Source organism: Chelonia mydas, chromosome 7, assembly GCF_015237465.2.
Source record: "Chelonia mydas isolate rCheMyd1 chromosome 7, rCheMyd1.pri.v2, whole genome shotgun sequence".
Lineage (NCBI taxonomy): Eukaryota > Metazoa > Chordata > Testudines > Cheloniidae > Chelonia > Chelonia mydas.
In genome coordinates, this window is record NC_057853.1 from 102,604,298 (window position 1) to 102,621,300 (window position 17,003).

A 17,003-nucleotide genomic window follows, 5' to 3' on the forward strand; every position below is an offset into this window, starting at 1 on the left:
CGTGATTCTCAAGCGTATTTTATCACAGAGATAAAATGATTATTCTATGCTTTTGTAAAGCTAAGTTCCCCTTAGCTAGTTCATTTTGTGTAGTCTCTTCTTATAGCAGTTTTAGTTCAAGATTAACTTTTTTGCTGCTGCTATTATCTCCCTCTCTGTCCATTCATCTGAAAGCAATCACTTGGCAAGCACTCTGGGAAACCATATTCCATGGGTTAATTTATATTGGAAAATGTCCCATGTGTTATTTTTAGTAAATGGACACAGAAAATGACCCATATAATTAATTCATGCTAATATGTGTGTGTGTATAGATATATCGATGTATATAAATTTTTTTTTTTATCATTTCTAAACTAGAAAATGACAGATGGAGAGATCTCAGCAGGAAGTATCCACTTCAAATTGAGCAACCTGGTACCATCATCTGGGACTGTCTGCCTGATAAAAGTGAAGATGGCTCAATATGGCACAGAGAGGCAGCTAACACATGTTCAGTGACCAACTTGATCAAAGACCTCAGTCTTAGTGACCATAATGGCAACCCATCAGCACCTCCCAGCAAACGCCAGTGTAGGTCACTCTCTTTTTCTGATGAAATGTCTAGCTGCAGGACATCATGGAGGCCTTTAGGGTCAAAGGTCTGGACTCCTGTAGAAAAGAGGCGGTGCTATAGTGGGGGAAGTGTCCAGCGCTACTCCAATGGCATCACCACCATGCAGCGGAGTTCAAGTTTTAGCCTCCCTTCAAGGTCAAACATGCTTTCCTCATCATATGACCAGTCTGGATTTAGCAACAAATTTGGATGTCAGCCATGCCAGGGGCTGAGGAGGTCAACCACCTATGGACAGACAGGTGACATCTGGGGTTATGATCACAATTCTGTAGATGGTAGCCGGGTGGATATGCAGAGGTCCCTCTCCTGTTCACATGATCAGTTTTCCTCTTCAGAATATTGTGCACCCTCGGCAAACAGCACACCTGCCTCAACACCAGAGCTGATGAGACGCTCCAATGGGTTGTCCCGAAGCCGATCGCAGCCATGTGTCCTTAATGACAAGAAGGTTGGAGTTAAACGACGACGGCCTGAGGAGGTTCAGGAACAAAGACCTTCATTGGACCTTGCCAAGATGACCCAGGTAAGACATACTTATGTCACTAACAGTCAAACACAGGTGGCACAGACATTTACAGAACATAATTGAACATTTACGTGTGGACAGAACACAACACCGAACAGGCAGCACCAACATGGGGTTATTTTTTAGTCAACAGAAGCCTGAATTTTAACTGTTTCCATTTGGGTTAAAATCCATTTTCTCCTGACTCAGCTGTATTAATCTGCATTAAATAGATGTGGTTGTTATGGATAAGTTTGTTCCTTTTGTTAGAGCAGAAAACTAATTACTGTCCAGCTGGATGTGTAGCATTATTCTTTTAAAACCTTCCTTCTTTTTGTTCCTGCACTCTGAGGCCTGTAGCACGCCACATCAATATTTCCTCACAGTATGTATTTCTACCAGAAATAATTTTTAAAGTAGAATTTATGTAGGAAATGTTTAGAGGAAAGGAGCTTTGAGAGCATGCTGGAGGAAGTGAAGGAAACATCCTGGGTATTCAGCACTAACTTTATCACTAGTTGAATTTTCACTGGTAGGGACTGTACTGGCTATTAGCGGTGACTTCAAGCAGTCTTTACTCCTGTAATTTTCCAATCCGGAGATATTATCATATTTCATTTTCAGGTGCAAACATAGGGCAAAATTTTCTCTCTCAATCTGCAGTGCAAATCTGCAGTGCAGATAAGAGATTTGAAGTGTGTATCTGAGAGGATTTTGCTCCATAACCCTCAACCTTCAAGACCCAATTACGTGATATTGGTCTTTAAAAATGCATGAGAAAGAATCAAAATGAAAGGATACATCAAAGAAACAGCACAAGAAGCAATTTCATTTTGCATATATAAATTTTTCCACAACCACAGTTTTATGATTCAGCGTTTCTAATGTCAATAATTTACAATAATAAACTCTGTGATAACACCAGCTTTGTGTGATACAGAGATAAATTTGGGTCTAAAGATCCCATGGTTCTTTTTGCAAGAGTAAGGTATTAACCCTGCTGTCCTGGCCAAATTCCAATTTTTAATTTTACATTCTGCCTGCCAAAATTTTCTCCTAAAGTTTCAACTGGATATGATATTCTTCTTCACTCTCTGTTGTGTAATGTTGCTGTTAAACAGCTGTTGCATTTCATCCCAAAGGTGACAGCATTTCAGTAGGATAGAGCATAATGAACTTTAGTTTATTGTTAACAATAAAACTAGTGACATCTCGTAAGCAGGTACAGTTCAGAAATAGAGTTGCAAATTTCCTTTCCTTCCCGTCACCCAGAGTAATGACTTCTGATGTTATGAATACATTTTTTTCTTTTAGAATAATGTGATATTTTATGACATTTTATGGTTATATGGTTCAATGGTTGCTTGAATGAGTTCATTTGTGTTTGAGGAAGTGACTAGTCTGTCCTCTTCCAAAGAAGCTTAAATGATAAAAAGGGTCAGAAAACAGCGTTCTTGGGTGATGCACTGTGATTGCCATTTGATAATCTGTGTCAGTTACATTTAACACGCTTAGCTTCTTTTATTAGCTAATAAGCTGGATCGGTAGTAAAAGCAATTTACACATGTGGTTATATTTTATTAGCCACAAGTTGAAATTACACAACCGGCATCACTGAAGTCCTTTTCATTTCCTGGCATTGGCAGAAACATTTTAAAAATATAGTTCTGCATATTTGTGCCCACATATATAGGATACTTCATGTGCGCCAGACTGGTCTCCAGGAAAGTGATGGTGTCAGTGGTGGGGGTGGTAGGAAGAGGTAAAAGGGGCAGCTGTGAATGAAAACACTTCTGCTGATGGCTCAGTGTTCATCAACAAGTCTCTAGGTACATTAAAGACACTTAAAAGTGGACAGCAGGGGATTTATAATCCCTTCAGGGAGAAGGAGCCTTGGGGGAAGTTGATACTGTGTGATTTGGAATAATTCTGGGGATTTATATTGCCTGAAAGACACAGGGCTGGCTTGTGCAACCTTTGTATTGGTGAGCCAAGTAGTCGTCTCATTGGCTGCAACAGCAGTACTCGCACGAGTGAGTGCTCACCACCATGGGGAAGGGTTGCGCAGTCTGGTTCTAAATAAAGGTCGAGGCAAATTTGTAAAGTAGTGTGGAGAAGATGGCATGACTGCTGTGCAATTGAAGAAGCTTTTTCCTGGCACTACAGTCTCTCTCTCTCTTTGTTTTTTTAGAAAAAGCAAAACAGTGGCCCAGCTATGCTACCAAGTGGCCACGCAGTCATCTGCCTTCCAAGCATGGTCCTTGAACCCAACCTCTCACTCTCAGGCAGGGGTGTGCTCAGTATTTAAAATTTGACCCCTTTAGGAGGGGCACCCAGGAGCTCGCTCCCCCCTGTGCCCGGCCCCGGCAGGAACTTGCTCTACCCTCCCCACAGCCCTGGCCCTGGCAGGAGCTCGCTCTTCCCTGCCTCTGTCGCCCTGGGACTGGAGAAGTTCTGTGCCCCTGATGATTATTCGGGGGGACATGCCCCTGTTTCCCCCCCTTGTGCACACCCCTGCTCTCAGGTGGTGGTGCTAAAGGGTGCTGCAGAGGCAGTGATGGAGGAAGCCCTTTACGTTACTGTGCAGAGAACCCTGGGCTGCTTGCAGAACACCTTTGTTAGGGTGCAGAGAGGGCCTTGTGAGCTGGCACAGGCAGGGGGTACCATGCCATGACAAGAGGCCTTGAAGGTGAAAGAATAATGTGCAGCACATCAGGGGTGGGGAGCCATAGGACTTGGGAGCACATTCTTCAAACCAGCTGAGTAACCACAGCCCGGAAAATGGATCCCACATTGGGAAAAATCCATTTTTCAGCTACCTTTTACTTAGTCCCTTTGTACCAAATAGAAGAATACACTTCAATTCCTTTTGCAGCAGCTTCTCATTTAAGTTCAACTTCAGCCCCAGCTGCCTCTATTTCTGAGTGACGGTAAATGACACACTGGTTTGGATTGATGGAGAGGTTTAAATCTGCCTCCAGTGACAAAGACCTTTCAGATCTTCAGGGGCCCAAGAGTCCAGGGTCTGTGAAGAGGGAAGGGTGTGTGGTATTCATTTTAAAAGAATGCAAACAAAAGCTAAATCACGTACTGCAAGGGAAGGAGACTATTAAAAAAATTAAAGTCCATTTTTGTAAAATCCTGTACCTGTGCCCAGCGAAACAAACCAACCATAATATTCAGTCTCCCCACTCAGCTGAACTCCCTCCTATCTGCGTCATGATTATGCCCCTAGCCGCTCTCTCAGTATTTAAACCCATGTGAAGCTGAAGGTATTTTATGTCCCTAAAACATTTTGGATTTCAGGTCTGTAGAACAAAATAATAGCGAAAAAGAAAAGCAGTGAACTGTAATGCTACACACTGGCTATGTGGCTATAGTATTCTGAGCACAGTTTTCACACACTAAAGATTTCTCTCTTCTGACTTTGGTTCCCACGATGGACCCAATCTAAAGGGGTACGTACAGTATATCTGACAACACTGAAAAGTGTAGTGTTCCTGCAGCCTGCAGGAGTTTGCAGGTTCCTGCTGTGCAGGACAATGCTGCACAATAGAAATCCTCTGCAGGAACGGGTAACTGCATCTTTAGGACCGCATGACCCCCTCTCCTCCACCTTGTGTTGTTTCTTGAGTGATCTTACCATCTGGGATGGAGTGAACTAAGTAAATTAATCCCAAATAATTATCAAAGTAATGAAAAGCCCAACATTTTGGAATGATACAAGGACCCATCCAAGAAATGTAGCCTCTATGTAATTGTAATGATAACCACGCTGTATCACAACAGAAGTTGTTTTAAAGCAGTGCAAGGCATCATTCCTCTGATTCATGTACAAGGTGGTTTCATTTAGAGTTCACAAACAACTCTTTGCTATAAAAATACCTTATGAAACGGCTTTGACCTATTGCTTTCTGCGTTTAGCTGCAGGACCCTGAAAAATGACACAATATGCTCTACAGTAGGGCAGGGCTTAAAGCAATCATTTATTTATAGCATCAGAGTTTTGCAGCTCCAGAAGCATGATAAGTATTTTTCTTCTTGCCACCACACACTGGTGACTGTATTTTTCTTTGGCTCCATTAGTAACATGTTCATTGAGAAAAAGGTCACACAGGACTGTGTTGCTGCTTTTGAAATTGTGACGATAATGCAGTGATGTCCACCGACAGGAGATGGAGGAGGAAGGATGTTTCTGCGGATAAGGCACTGGACCGAGTCAGGAGAGATTCGCTCTCTTTCCAGTTCTGGCAGTCTTTGTGTGTGACCACTGGCAAACAACTTCACCTTTCTTGGCTCATGTTTCCTCAAAGGGAGATTGTGTGACCAAATTCAGTAATATTTGGGAAGCACAGTGACATTCTTGGGATAAAAGGCATTAAAGAGATGCAGAGTATATTATATACAAAAAAAATCTGCTTACAAGGAGCCAGGCTTTAGGCCGGTTTTTGCATCCTGGCTTGTTTTGTGCCTGGGTAACTTGGCATGCAACATTTGCACAGCATCTCACCCTTGGTCTGTTCCATGCTAGATAGGTTCTCCTACGGCACTCATCACAGATGATAAAATGGATATGCACCCAAACCTCAGTGTTGCATGCAGACGTGGGCTGGGCTTGTAAATCTACCTGATAACATTTTGCTTGTTTTATCTAATGACTTGTGTACCCAAAGTTTGGCATGCCCCAAATGCCCCATCAGCAACCTCAAAAGCGAGTGAAGGGTACTTAGAGATGCTCAGGACTTTTCAGGATCAGACCCAAATGGAGAGACAGTGCCCCTGGATGCCAAATCATTCCATATGCCTCTCTGTTACAATTGCATTTGTTGTAAGAACAGCTGTTGAATGAATAAAATAAATGTTAGTATTTTTATTCCTTAAGTTATTCTGAGAGTCTGCACAAAGGCCTCTAAACTCTCCTCCGTCTTGAGCAGGATTTTGGACATTATGAGAAGAGCAGAAAACAATCCGTACAAATCCTGGGGAAGGGAGAGTTGCAGGGATGGAAGGGGGTTGCAGGAAGAGAAGGGGTCAGAATCGGGCAGACCCTGACTACCAGGAGCTATCACTAGTTTGCAGTTTCAGCCCACTGGACATTGCAGGAGAACCCATGATCAGTCAGGACCATATTTGGCAGTTTAAGAACGACAGAGGGAAACAGATATAAAAATCAAATATCTTAGTCAATGCTTTTTTTTTAATTGATATTCTCACTTCAGTTTTCTCAGTGTAATGGCCTGGGATCCTTTTGTTTGCTTGAGTCTGTACATACGGAAAGTAAGTTGAATGCTTTCTAAATATCAGGACGAGAGAGAGTAAAAAATGAAAGTGCAACTGATTGCTCCAGCCTACACAGTGAGCCCTGGAACAGCTGCTTGGCTACGCTTTAAATACTATGTTAGTAATTGTTGATGGGGCCTGTGTGTGCTAAACAGGGGCGTGCTGTAAAAACAGGAAAGTTGAGAATAAGTCATCTGTCTTGGCTCGTCATTTTGTATTAAAATGTGTTAGGCTGCTAGGAAAATTAAGAGAACCATTGAGCTGCAGGTCACTGTGCCGTTTGCTGTGGCTTTATGAATTACCCTGCCGTAAGCTGTCAGCGCTGTTATTGCACAAGTAATCTTCCTAAGGTCATGGCGACTGTGCGCTCTGCAGTTTCGATCTCACGTTAAAAAAAATTAATGAGTTTATCTTTGAAAATGCCAATGAAGTAATTTTTTTCAAAGGCTCCTTGCAATTTTCTTCTCTTTAATTGTTGGCCATTTGCAACTAAAGATTCCTAAGAGGGAAAAGCCACGGAAAAAGGGAAAAGTAGCACGGCAGAATACACTGTTTCTTCCTTATACAGGGTAAAGAAAGAAATCCTGCTTCCTATGCAAGTGTTAAAATGTAGCTCCAGTCCACCCTTAATGCTGAAGCAGTCCGGAGACCAAAGACATTTGGGAAATTGCTATGGAGAGAGGATACTTAGTGCCTGGCCCAGTGAAGCCAATGGGCATCCTTCTCTTGGCTCAAATCATACATAAGTGCTCAAGGAAAAGCTGGAGAGCGCAGGCTCAGGTTCTCAGTGAAAATGTAGGGAACTTCATTCTGGAAGGGAGGGAGAATGGTCTTGTGGTTTAGTTGCTGGGCAGAGGAGCAGGAGAGCTGGCTTCCATTCCCAGCTTTGTTGCAAACTTCCTGTGTGTCCGTGGGCGAGTTACTGAATTATTCTCTGACTCATTCCTCCATGCGTAAAACAAGTATAATACTTTCCTACCTCACAGGGCGTTGTGAGGAGAAGTCCGTTAGCATTTGAGAGGTGCTCAGATGTCACCAGTGATGAGGGCTGTTGAAGTCGATAGATCGCTATTTGAGAGTCAGAGGAGGGATGTGGTGGAGAAAGGGGGACTCCACACGCAGTCACTACTGGCCTGAGGTTGTAGGCCAAACTGTTGCTTTCCTATTTGTTTGCTGGTGATACAATGCCAGTTTATTTAGTTGTAAATATTTCACTCTGAAAGCTTTGGGGAATACGAGCTGGGAGGAGGAACACAGAGCCTGAAAGACTGTTTTTGTGGCTTTTCTTCCAGTTGACCCACCCCATCAACCGACATCCTGTAATACAAATGCTTCTTAGTTTTTAAATCAGTGCCTAATAGGTATTTAGACAAGGCAGTAGTGAATACAGATCATTTGTCTCCAAACCTTCCAGTCAGCTCCTTTGACTCTATAGAGGTCTCTCTCAGCTGCCTGAGGCTCTGCAGGCATGGCCGAAGGCTTCCAGTTTGGCTCTGTTGTTTCTCTGAGGATTTAAACTACTAAATATTTTGGAACGAAGGTAGGGTTACATACTGCATCCTTTAACCCAGTTCTTCAGGTTTATTTCAGTTTTAGCAAAGCACAAAATACAAACAAGAAGGACCTTGGCTGCCAAATCTCGCAGTTTCTCCAACATCTGGTGGCTGTCTCTCACCTTTTCACTGTAGGAAGGACCTCTACTTTCCCTACTGGACCCGGTAGATAATGTGTAATATTCCCATCGCAGACTGGCAAAAGGGTTTGAACATAGACTGTCACTACTGCAGCACAAACCTTTACCGTTTGTGCTAAGCCAAACTCCCACGGACTTCGGCGGGTCCAAGATTTCACTGTAGGTCTCTTTGGTGGAAGCGGTAGTAGGCTGCTATACATAACATGTGCAGCCGATACATAACACACAGTGCAAAATGGGTTACAAATGCATCTCTTGTGCTGATGGGAATGGATGGATCATCATAGCTGCCCCACTGAGAAAAATGAGAAAATAAATCAGCATAAAATCACCTTTATCGCAATTCTATGTGCCATTCACAGCTATTGCACTAACAGAATTGCTCTTCCAGATGAAAGATCCATGTGAGGCAGCAGCTCCAGGGCCCCAGACTGTATAGTGCAGTGACTCTCAGCCTTTCCAGACTACTGTACCCCTTTCAGAAGTCTGATTTGCCTTGCGTACCCCCAAGTAAAAACTACTTGCTTACAAAATCAGATATAAAAATACAAAAGTGTCACAGCACACTATTACTGAAAAATTGCTTACTTTCTCATTGTTCCCATATAATTATAAAATAAATCAATTGGAATATAAATATTGTTCTTACATTTCAGTGTATAGTTTATAAAATAGTAGAAACAAATCATTGTCTGTATGAAATTTTAGTTTGTACTGACTTCGCTGGTGCTTTTAATGTAGCCTGTTGTAAAAGTAGGCAGATATCTAGATGAGCTGAGGTACCCCCTGGAAGACCTCTGTGTACCCTCAGGGGTACGTGTACGCCTGGTTGAGAACCACTTGTATGGTGCACATTTTTTTCGGGGGGCTCCAAAGCAGTTGCAGGAGGACTTTGAAGGACAGTCCAGCAGCCACAAGAGAGCACTCAGAGATACTTGCAAACCATCTTCACTTAATGTGTGCATGGGTATATAGATAAGGCAAGTTAGAATGCCCCACCTAAAATATTAACCTAGAACCACCACTGCTTCCATCCGGTCTGACCTGTTCAGAGTGATGGAAGATGCCAAATGGGGTGTAGAGGTTTGAGGGTGCACGGAGGAAGATGTGGAACATGTATGATTCCTGCAGGGATGCCCTCCTTTGCTCCCCTCTACGGAGATAAAGAAAGAAAAGCTGTAATGCTTTTCTAGCGCTGAAATGCTTTCAGATTAAAAATGTATGTGGGAGGAACCCTGGATCCATGCTAGTTTAGATATTGTAAACCTCCAACAAATTTAACTCTTTACTTCCTACGGAGGAGCTATAAGTGCCTTTTTGTTCTTTCAGCTGCAGCAGCAAGCATTGACAGAGTTTTCCTTCCTCACTTTCTGTTTTGCAGCATTACTCTAACCCCTGACGTTATACAGTCTGGGACACTAAAGGCACAGTAACACAAGAGCTCAGTTTATTACAGTACTGCACTTGGCAATTAAGTGTATGCTGTGGAACTGATGGCATCATCAGAAGGGAACGAGCCTCTCAGTTCTAATAAAATTACACTACTTCTGATGACAGTATTGTGAAACAGGACGAGGAAAGGAGCTTTACTGTCTGTAGTTTCACTGTTGGTCCCGAAGAACATGAACTCATGGGGACAAAATGGTGGACCTAGCAGTCAGTCATATTTTTAAAGGCTACTTCAGATAGATCTCTGAGCCCTACCCAAATCCTCCATATCCAACTCTCAAGGCATTCCAAGTCGGAATTGTACAAATAGCCCCTATCTTTGTGACGTCCCAATTGCCTGGATCTGAACTACAGAGGTGTTTGAAATCTAGATTGAGGTTTTGTGGCTTAAGCCCTTCCATAATTTCATCATTAGTCTCAGAATCTCTTTCTTCTGTAAGTTTTATCCATGGACCCCACCTAATGCAATAAAGTTAAAAGACAGCAAGATCCCCGTTAGTGCTCTGCTTGATAAAAACTACACGCTCTGTACATTTGCTAAAAATGAGCAACAGCAGGAAGAGCTCTGCTGTAGGTCTGGAGCTGAGTTTCCCTGTGTGTAGAAGTCACCACCGGTGTTTGGGTGTCAGTGTTAATTTGTTTATTCAGATGTCAGTCACACTGGCTCTGCTCCTCCAATATGCTCTATTTTTAAAGTATCCTTTCTCACCAAGAAAGATTTAAAGGTAAAATGACTTAGTGAGTTTACCCTAGGTGCCCAGTTTTTTCTGATATGACCAGTTTAAACCTACCGATATTGTGAGGTGCTCCTGATACCTTTGCCCTGCTGCGCTACTCAGGTAGACGCTGCTGTATGTAGAGTTGCACATAAGCTACCATTTGCGGTATACAATAAGTAGTTTTAATTGGTCCTACAAACCCAGGAACATTGTATATTCTTGAGACCCATCGGCCAACACCTTATCTATTAACTATTCACATATACACAGTGATCTCTCTTTTCTAGAGCACTCCTGTAACACACTGCTGGTCAGTTTCATATTGGGGGAAACTGAGGCTAATGCTTGCAGGGCTAGGAGAGAAGTAGAAATCCCTGCTTTGCGAAATCTAAAAATGGACCTGAAAAATCCACCCCATCTCCAACTTCCAAGGATTTTGGCCAATGAAAGCTGATAAAGTGAACAGCCAGCCATAGGACTATCCCACTGATATTTCTGTAGTCCTTTATAAGGACCGATGTCTTAAAGTGTGACATGATCTTTAATTCTAATTAACTGCTCCTTCTCACACACTTGTCCTTATTCCTCTTTTGCACCTCCCTTTCCCTTCATCTAAAATGCACACTGAATCTGGTTTAAGGCAAAACCGAATCTCTGACATTTTTGTATTGGGTTCGAAGCTGAAGAGAACAAATATCACAGTGAAGAACAGAAACTCTACAGAAATACAAACTTGATTTGACCGCATTCAAAGTGAGTGTTAATTACTTGTCTTTGGACAAAAGTTGAACAATTCTGCATTTGAAGGGCAGATACAGCAATACCCTTGGATGCTGGACCCAGGGGATGGATCACTTGATTACCTGTTCTGTTCTTTCCCTCTGGAGCTCCTGGGATTGGCCACTGTCAGAAGACAGGATACTGGGCTAGATGGACCTTTGGTCTGACCCAGTATGGCGTTCTTATGTTCTTATGCTTTGAAAAATAGTAGAAAAATAACTGAATACAAAATGTACCTTCAACACAGTAAAAGCCAGATTAATTTACACACAAGAGTTATGAGACTGCTATCAGTGGTACACTGAAGTTTGTTAACAATACCAGCCTCTTTAATTGGCTGGTTACAAAGAAGAACTAATAATAAAGTTTCAAAAGACTTTTCAGATAGTGTAACAAACCTCACAGTTTGAGTATAAATCCCCAATCCAAAGCCCATCAAATTTGTTGGAATCGGATCCTTCCCTAAATCCTCATGGTCTGAGAGAGAAATTAGTCCAGCTGGATTCAGGAAGAAATCCCAACCCCCTACTCCCCACTCTGTGACATCGTAAAGTATTAAACAAGTAGGTATATTCCTAACAGTTTACACCTCCCAGGTACATACTGTCACTGTTGAAGACAGATTTCCAGTCTAGGTAGACCACAGTTCTGTCTGAGTTTGGCAGTTCCTACTGTATGTTCCTTCAAAGATGTATCATGTAAACTATGGCCCTTGTGCTACCCAGGACTCTATTTTCAAAGGAGCCTCGTATGCACCTTGAAAACTTGTGATCGCTTTCCAGACCAGTGATGGATGTAAGATTTGTGGAGTTAGCAGCACACTCAACCTCAAGGGAAAAATAAATTTTGTAGTACTCTGCACTGACACAATGGCAGTTGTACTCTTGGGGCACCGGAGATACTGCCCCACTGGGGAAAATTAAATAAAGTAAAATACATTTACCTCCATCCCAGTTTTGTGTATTGTGCACAGCTGTCAATTTAAAGGCCTCATCCTTACATTTTCCAAAGGAAGGAACCATATAATCAGACTCCAGTACACCACGCTGTGTAATGCAAGGATGCCTAGGGAGGGTGGATCCAACAACCCGACAACACCGCAGAGAACGGAGTGGCATTTCAAAAGTACTCATGGAATAAGCTTTCGTGAGCTACAGCTCACTTCATCGGATGCATACTGTGGAAAGTACAGAAGACGTTTTTATACACACAAACCATGAAAAAATGGGTGATTATCATTACAAAAGGTTTTCTCTCCTCCTACCCAATGAATCATACACATTGTAAGGAGAGTGATCACTTTACACAAGCTATTACCAGCAGGAGAGTGGGGTAGGGGGAGAGAAAACCTTTTGTAGTGATAATCACCCATTTTTTCATGGTTTGTGTGTATAAAAACGTCTTCTGTACTTTCCACAGTATGCATCCGATGAAGTGAGCTGTAGCTCACGAAAGCTTATGCTCAAATAAATTGGTTAGTCTCTAAGGTGCCACAAGTACTCCTTTTCTTTTTGCGAATACAGACTAACACGGCTGTTACTCTAAAGACAACTACAGTGCCCCATTTAGGTGTTGACTGTTTGCTGGATAGCCAAAGTACCTTGATGGGTTTATGGTGACCAGATAGCAAGTGTGAAAAATCGGGACGGGGGTGGGGGGGTAATAGGTGCCTATATAAGAAAAAGCCCCCAAAATTGGGACTGTTCCTATAAACTCGGGACATCTGATCACGCTAGATGGGTTAGAGAGGTGATCTCATCTAGTCCTCCTGGATGCAGGGATGTTGCTGTCACACAGGATTTGAGTGCTGGGTGTAGATAAAGTGGTATCCCCTACTACTCACCATCAACACCCAAAATAAAACATGGTGATGTATGCATCAGAAGGTAACCAGCATTAGAGACAGTGTGTAAGGATTTGGATCAAAATCTCTTAATTATAAAGGAACCCAGAATGAAGATCCAATGAGGAATTTCTTCAAGCCTGACTCCCTATACATCTTCTCTCTTCTTTTTAACCAGTTAAGGGTTAATAAAAGAGTTACTAGCATCCATTTATTGCCTGAGCTATTTTTAGCTGCAGGAGATATTTCTACAGCTGACAGCACATATAGGAAACTATACTCAGGAAAGGTCACAAAAGAGGGCAGGATTGAATACTAGTCTCAGATCAAGAGTCAGTTGCAGTGTTTGAGACTGGGGCCTTGCTTACACTGAGGGCTTCTGTCTTTGGTGACCAGCCATAGGATTAACTTTGCTGGTGCAAGTCCGTAGCATAGAGTGGCCAAGCTGCTAAAAGCTTCAGTCTACACCACTGCAGCTTTATCTGTGCTTGAAACCAGGCTGCTCTAGTGCAAATCACGGCATATAACAGCTTTGCGTGCCTACAGTAGGGCCATCTGGCCACCGATGGCTAAGGGGGGTAAATTCACAGTGTAGACAAGGCCTACAAATCCCCACAGCAGCTGCCTGTCACAAGTTGGTGTTTCCAAATCCTGAGGAAGTAAGGCAGGGATGGGAAAGGCATATTTAACAGTGAGATAATGTTGAACGGAGATTTAAATGTGTTACAGCTTTGTCACACTACCACAGGGCCACTATGTCAGGAACACAGTGTCCACAGAGGCCACTATACAGCCTTGGTAGAAACTAACTATTCCAGTCATGCGGGGAACAAAAAAACCCTTACTAAAACAGAGGTGAAAGAGATTACTGTCGAGGCTTTTTTGTGTAAGACACCCAGGAAGTATAACTATTGGTGATTAAATCTTTAAATTGTTCTCTGAAAACATTGACCTGGCTTCAGGAGCCAACCCAGCCAGCACTCTGGTATCCTGCAGAGAAGACACTCAGGGGAGGAGGATAGCATTATGACATAGGGGGATATAAAGAAGTACGGATAAGAGAAGTAAAATGTGGGCAAGTGGTAGAATTCAAAATCGAGATGGGCTAGACTAAAGCATCTGGTGTGCTCTCTCTTCACCTCCATTCCCTCCAGTACACGAGGAACATAGGAATCACCAGACTGGATCAGACCCCAAGGCCCATCTAGTCCGGCAGCCTGTCTCTGACAGTGGCCAGCACTATATGCTTCAGAGAAAGATGAGAGAACCCTGCACTTGGCAAATGCCTACTGAATGCAGTGTGGGAAAACCTATTAGTTGGATACCTTAGCTAATTACCAGCATGATATATTTCTGGGCTATATCTATATACGGTTAGAGTAGTGTGGATCCATGCTCTGAAACTAGGAATTCAGTTCTAATCCTGGCTCCTGACTCTTGTGGGCCTTGGCCAAGTCAGTAGCCTCAATGTTTCAGTTCCCCCAGCAGGGATAATAATAATTACCCACCTCACCGGAATGTGGTGAGGACTAGTTAGTTAATGTTTGTACAGCATTTTAAAAAAGTGAAGCGATTGGTATTATTTCAGCTTTCTTTTGATGGGTATCTGTAGAATGGTTGCATGGATTGGCCGAGGGGTAAGAGAGAAACAGAGTTTGTGCTATGTTCCCCAAAGCCCAAGATGGTAACACACCTTCCACTTGCTGTAGTGAAAAGGCAAGCACTGTTCTTCACCCCTGCAGGGACCCAGCTGCTCCTACTCCTTCCTAGGATTTGGCACCTTCTCCTTCAGATTCCTTGTAGGGATTTGCCATTGTTTCTCTTGCAGCCTCTGCTGAGGTGCCTGGCTTGCAGTAACGTATGCCAAGCAATACTGAAGCCCCACACAGTAGCTCATGTTAGATTGATGCTTATACACCTTTATCCAGTGGAATTTGAATTGCAAACCCCATAGGGAAAGGATGAGGAACTGTGGTGTGGAGGTGTGGGAGAAGGAAAACAGACTTACGGCCAGATTTTAGAATTAATTTATTTAAATTGCAGTAATTTTATGCCTTACATTTTTCAGAACAATGATAGATAGAATTTAGATCTTTTTCAAATTTGGTCTATGTGTCTTTAGTTTTGACAATCAGGTGCATTTTATTAATTAAAAAAAAAGTTACAGTACAGTTTTAACTGTTGTAGGTTTCAGGAATCACATGACTGGAGTCAGTGTGATGTCACTCTAGTTCCACTGTAGCGACTCTTGAATCATAACTTTTGAGGTGTGATAGTAACTCAAGGCATGGCTCTGTTTTCATAAAAGTTTCCATAGCAAAGTGGCAGGACATTGTGGTCTAACGTTCACAGACCTGTATGCTGCACCAGATGATATTCTACTGTGTGTCTGAAAAGGACTTAGACATACAGTAAAGAGATGCTAATAAGGTCTCAGGAACACAAAAACCAAATGAGAAGTGCGACCAGACAGCCTCTATATTGTCCCATAGGAAGCTCTCCACTTCCACTGCTCAGTGCCGGGCTTGCAGACCCCCGCAGAGCAAGTCCCGCCCGGAGTATGCTCTCTGACTGCAAAGTGGGGCTTGTGTACAGCCAGCAGGTGTGGTTCTCTGGCAACAAGCAGCTCTGCAAGTGCACCAGCACATGCATTTTTCAGTTCTCAAGCTGCCTGACCTGAGACTGCAGGGAGCACCACGCTTGTCATTTGTAAATTGAGGCTGCTGCTGGCTTTGTCTCCCTGGTAATGTGGTTTGAAGCATGTTGTGGGTGGGGGAACCTTTTTTGAAAAGGTTCCTGGACTTTGTACTAAAGTGTTACAGCTTAATCATTAATAAGGGGCAGGCTTGGTACAGTAAGTGTGAAATTTTCTTGAATGGGCAGTATATCCCAACTCAGTGCCAGCAGGGTGAATGTGCTAAGAGGAGGGTGAGTCACAGGTCAGATAGATACACCTGCCCTCCACCGAACTGCCCTGTATACCCATTTGCTTTTTGCCTGACTCAGGGGGTGTGTTATGTTACTTTCCAGTGACTGGCCCACAAACAGAATAAGGGTATGTCCACATTGCAATTAGACACCTATGGCTGGCCAATGCCTGCTGGCTTGGGCTCACAGGGCTTGGGCTAAGAGGCTGTTTAATTATCATGTACAAGTTCAGGCTTGGGCTGCAACCTGAGCTCTGGGACTCCCCCCCCCCCCCCACAGGGTCCTAGAGCCTGGGCTCAGCTCAAGCCTGAATGTCTACACTGCAATTAAAAAGCCCCTTAACCTGAGCCCCGCGAGCCCAAGTCAGCAGGCATAGGCCAGCTGCAAGTTTTTAATGGCAGTGTAGACATACCCTCAGAGAGCCTGCTGCAAAGCCTACAGGTGTCAATGGGAGTCTTTCCATTAACTTCAATGGAGTTTGGATTCAGGCCCCTAGTGGTAGGTAAGGAATTCATTAGTTCATGTGCTACAGAGCTTTGTTTTTGCTGCCAAAAGTCTTGGGTTCTGTCCCAGATGCCCCATGTTTGAGGATCAGCTGATAACCATGGTGCAGGTGTGTATGCATCCATGGCTTTGTTACACGAGCTCTAATGCTGAGTTCTCTGTGCAACTCACTTGATTTCTCTCTCTCTGGTGTTTCCCCATCTGTAAAAAGGCATTCCTACCATACCTTGTGAGTTAATATTTGTACAGCTCTTTGAAGATTTCATATATTATGTAAGTGCTAAGTATTGTTACAGGTGAGGAAAATATTATTTTTGTCCTTTGCTACCTGTTTTAGAGGTCACGGCTACCCATTTAAAGGTGTACTCTCTCAAACCTGTTACATATCTCCCCAAGATATTTCGAGCTGCACCTCCTTCGGGGTAAACAAACACTCAACAGGGCTCCAGTCTATCTTCATATCTTCCCCACTGATCAGAGCCCTAACCACATACAATCCATCTTCAAAACTTCCTCACTAGGTTAATCAGAAACAAGTTTCATAAAGGGGATATTGTACAGTAGGTAGAAATGGCAACAGAAAAAAAACAGTAGAAGACTAAGAACTAGAGACAGCATGGTTTATAACAAGATGGTTGTGGTTATGAAATAGTCAAGATACTAAAAGCAGCAGTGTGTCACTGTAG

At 43.1% G+C, this 17,003-nt stretch overlaps 1 protein-coding gene across 4 annotated transcripts in view; it reads left to right on the forward strand.

Moving 5' to 3' along the window:
* FAM53B (family with sequence similarity 53 member B) overlaps nucleotides 1–17,003 on the forward strand; it is a 130,885-nt gene that overhangs the window by 55,372 nt on the left and 58,510 nt on the right. For 3 of the 4 annotated variants that reach the window (XM_037903871.2, XM_043552491.1, XM_037903872.2), the window contains exon 4: nucleotides 361–1,139. In XM_037903871.2, coding sequence (XP_037759799.1) covers nucleotides 361–1,139 — 779 coding nt within the window. Of the gene's footprint in view, nucleotides 1–360; nucleotides 1,140–5,293; nucleotides 6,011–17,003 lie in introns of those variants that run through there. The other variant, XM_043552492.1, reaches the window with a different exon arrangement.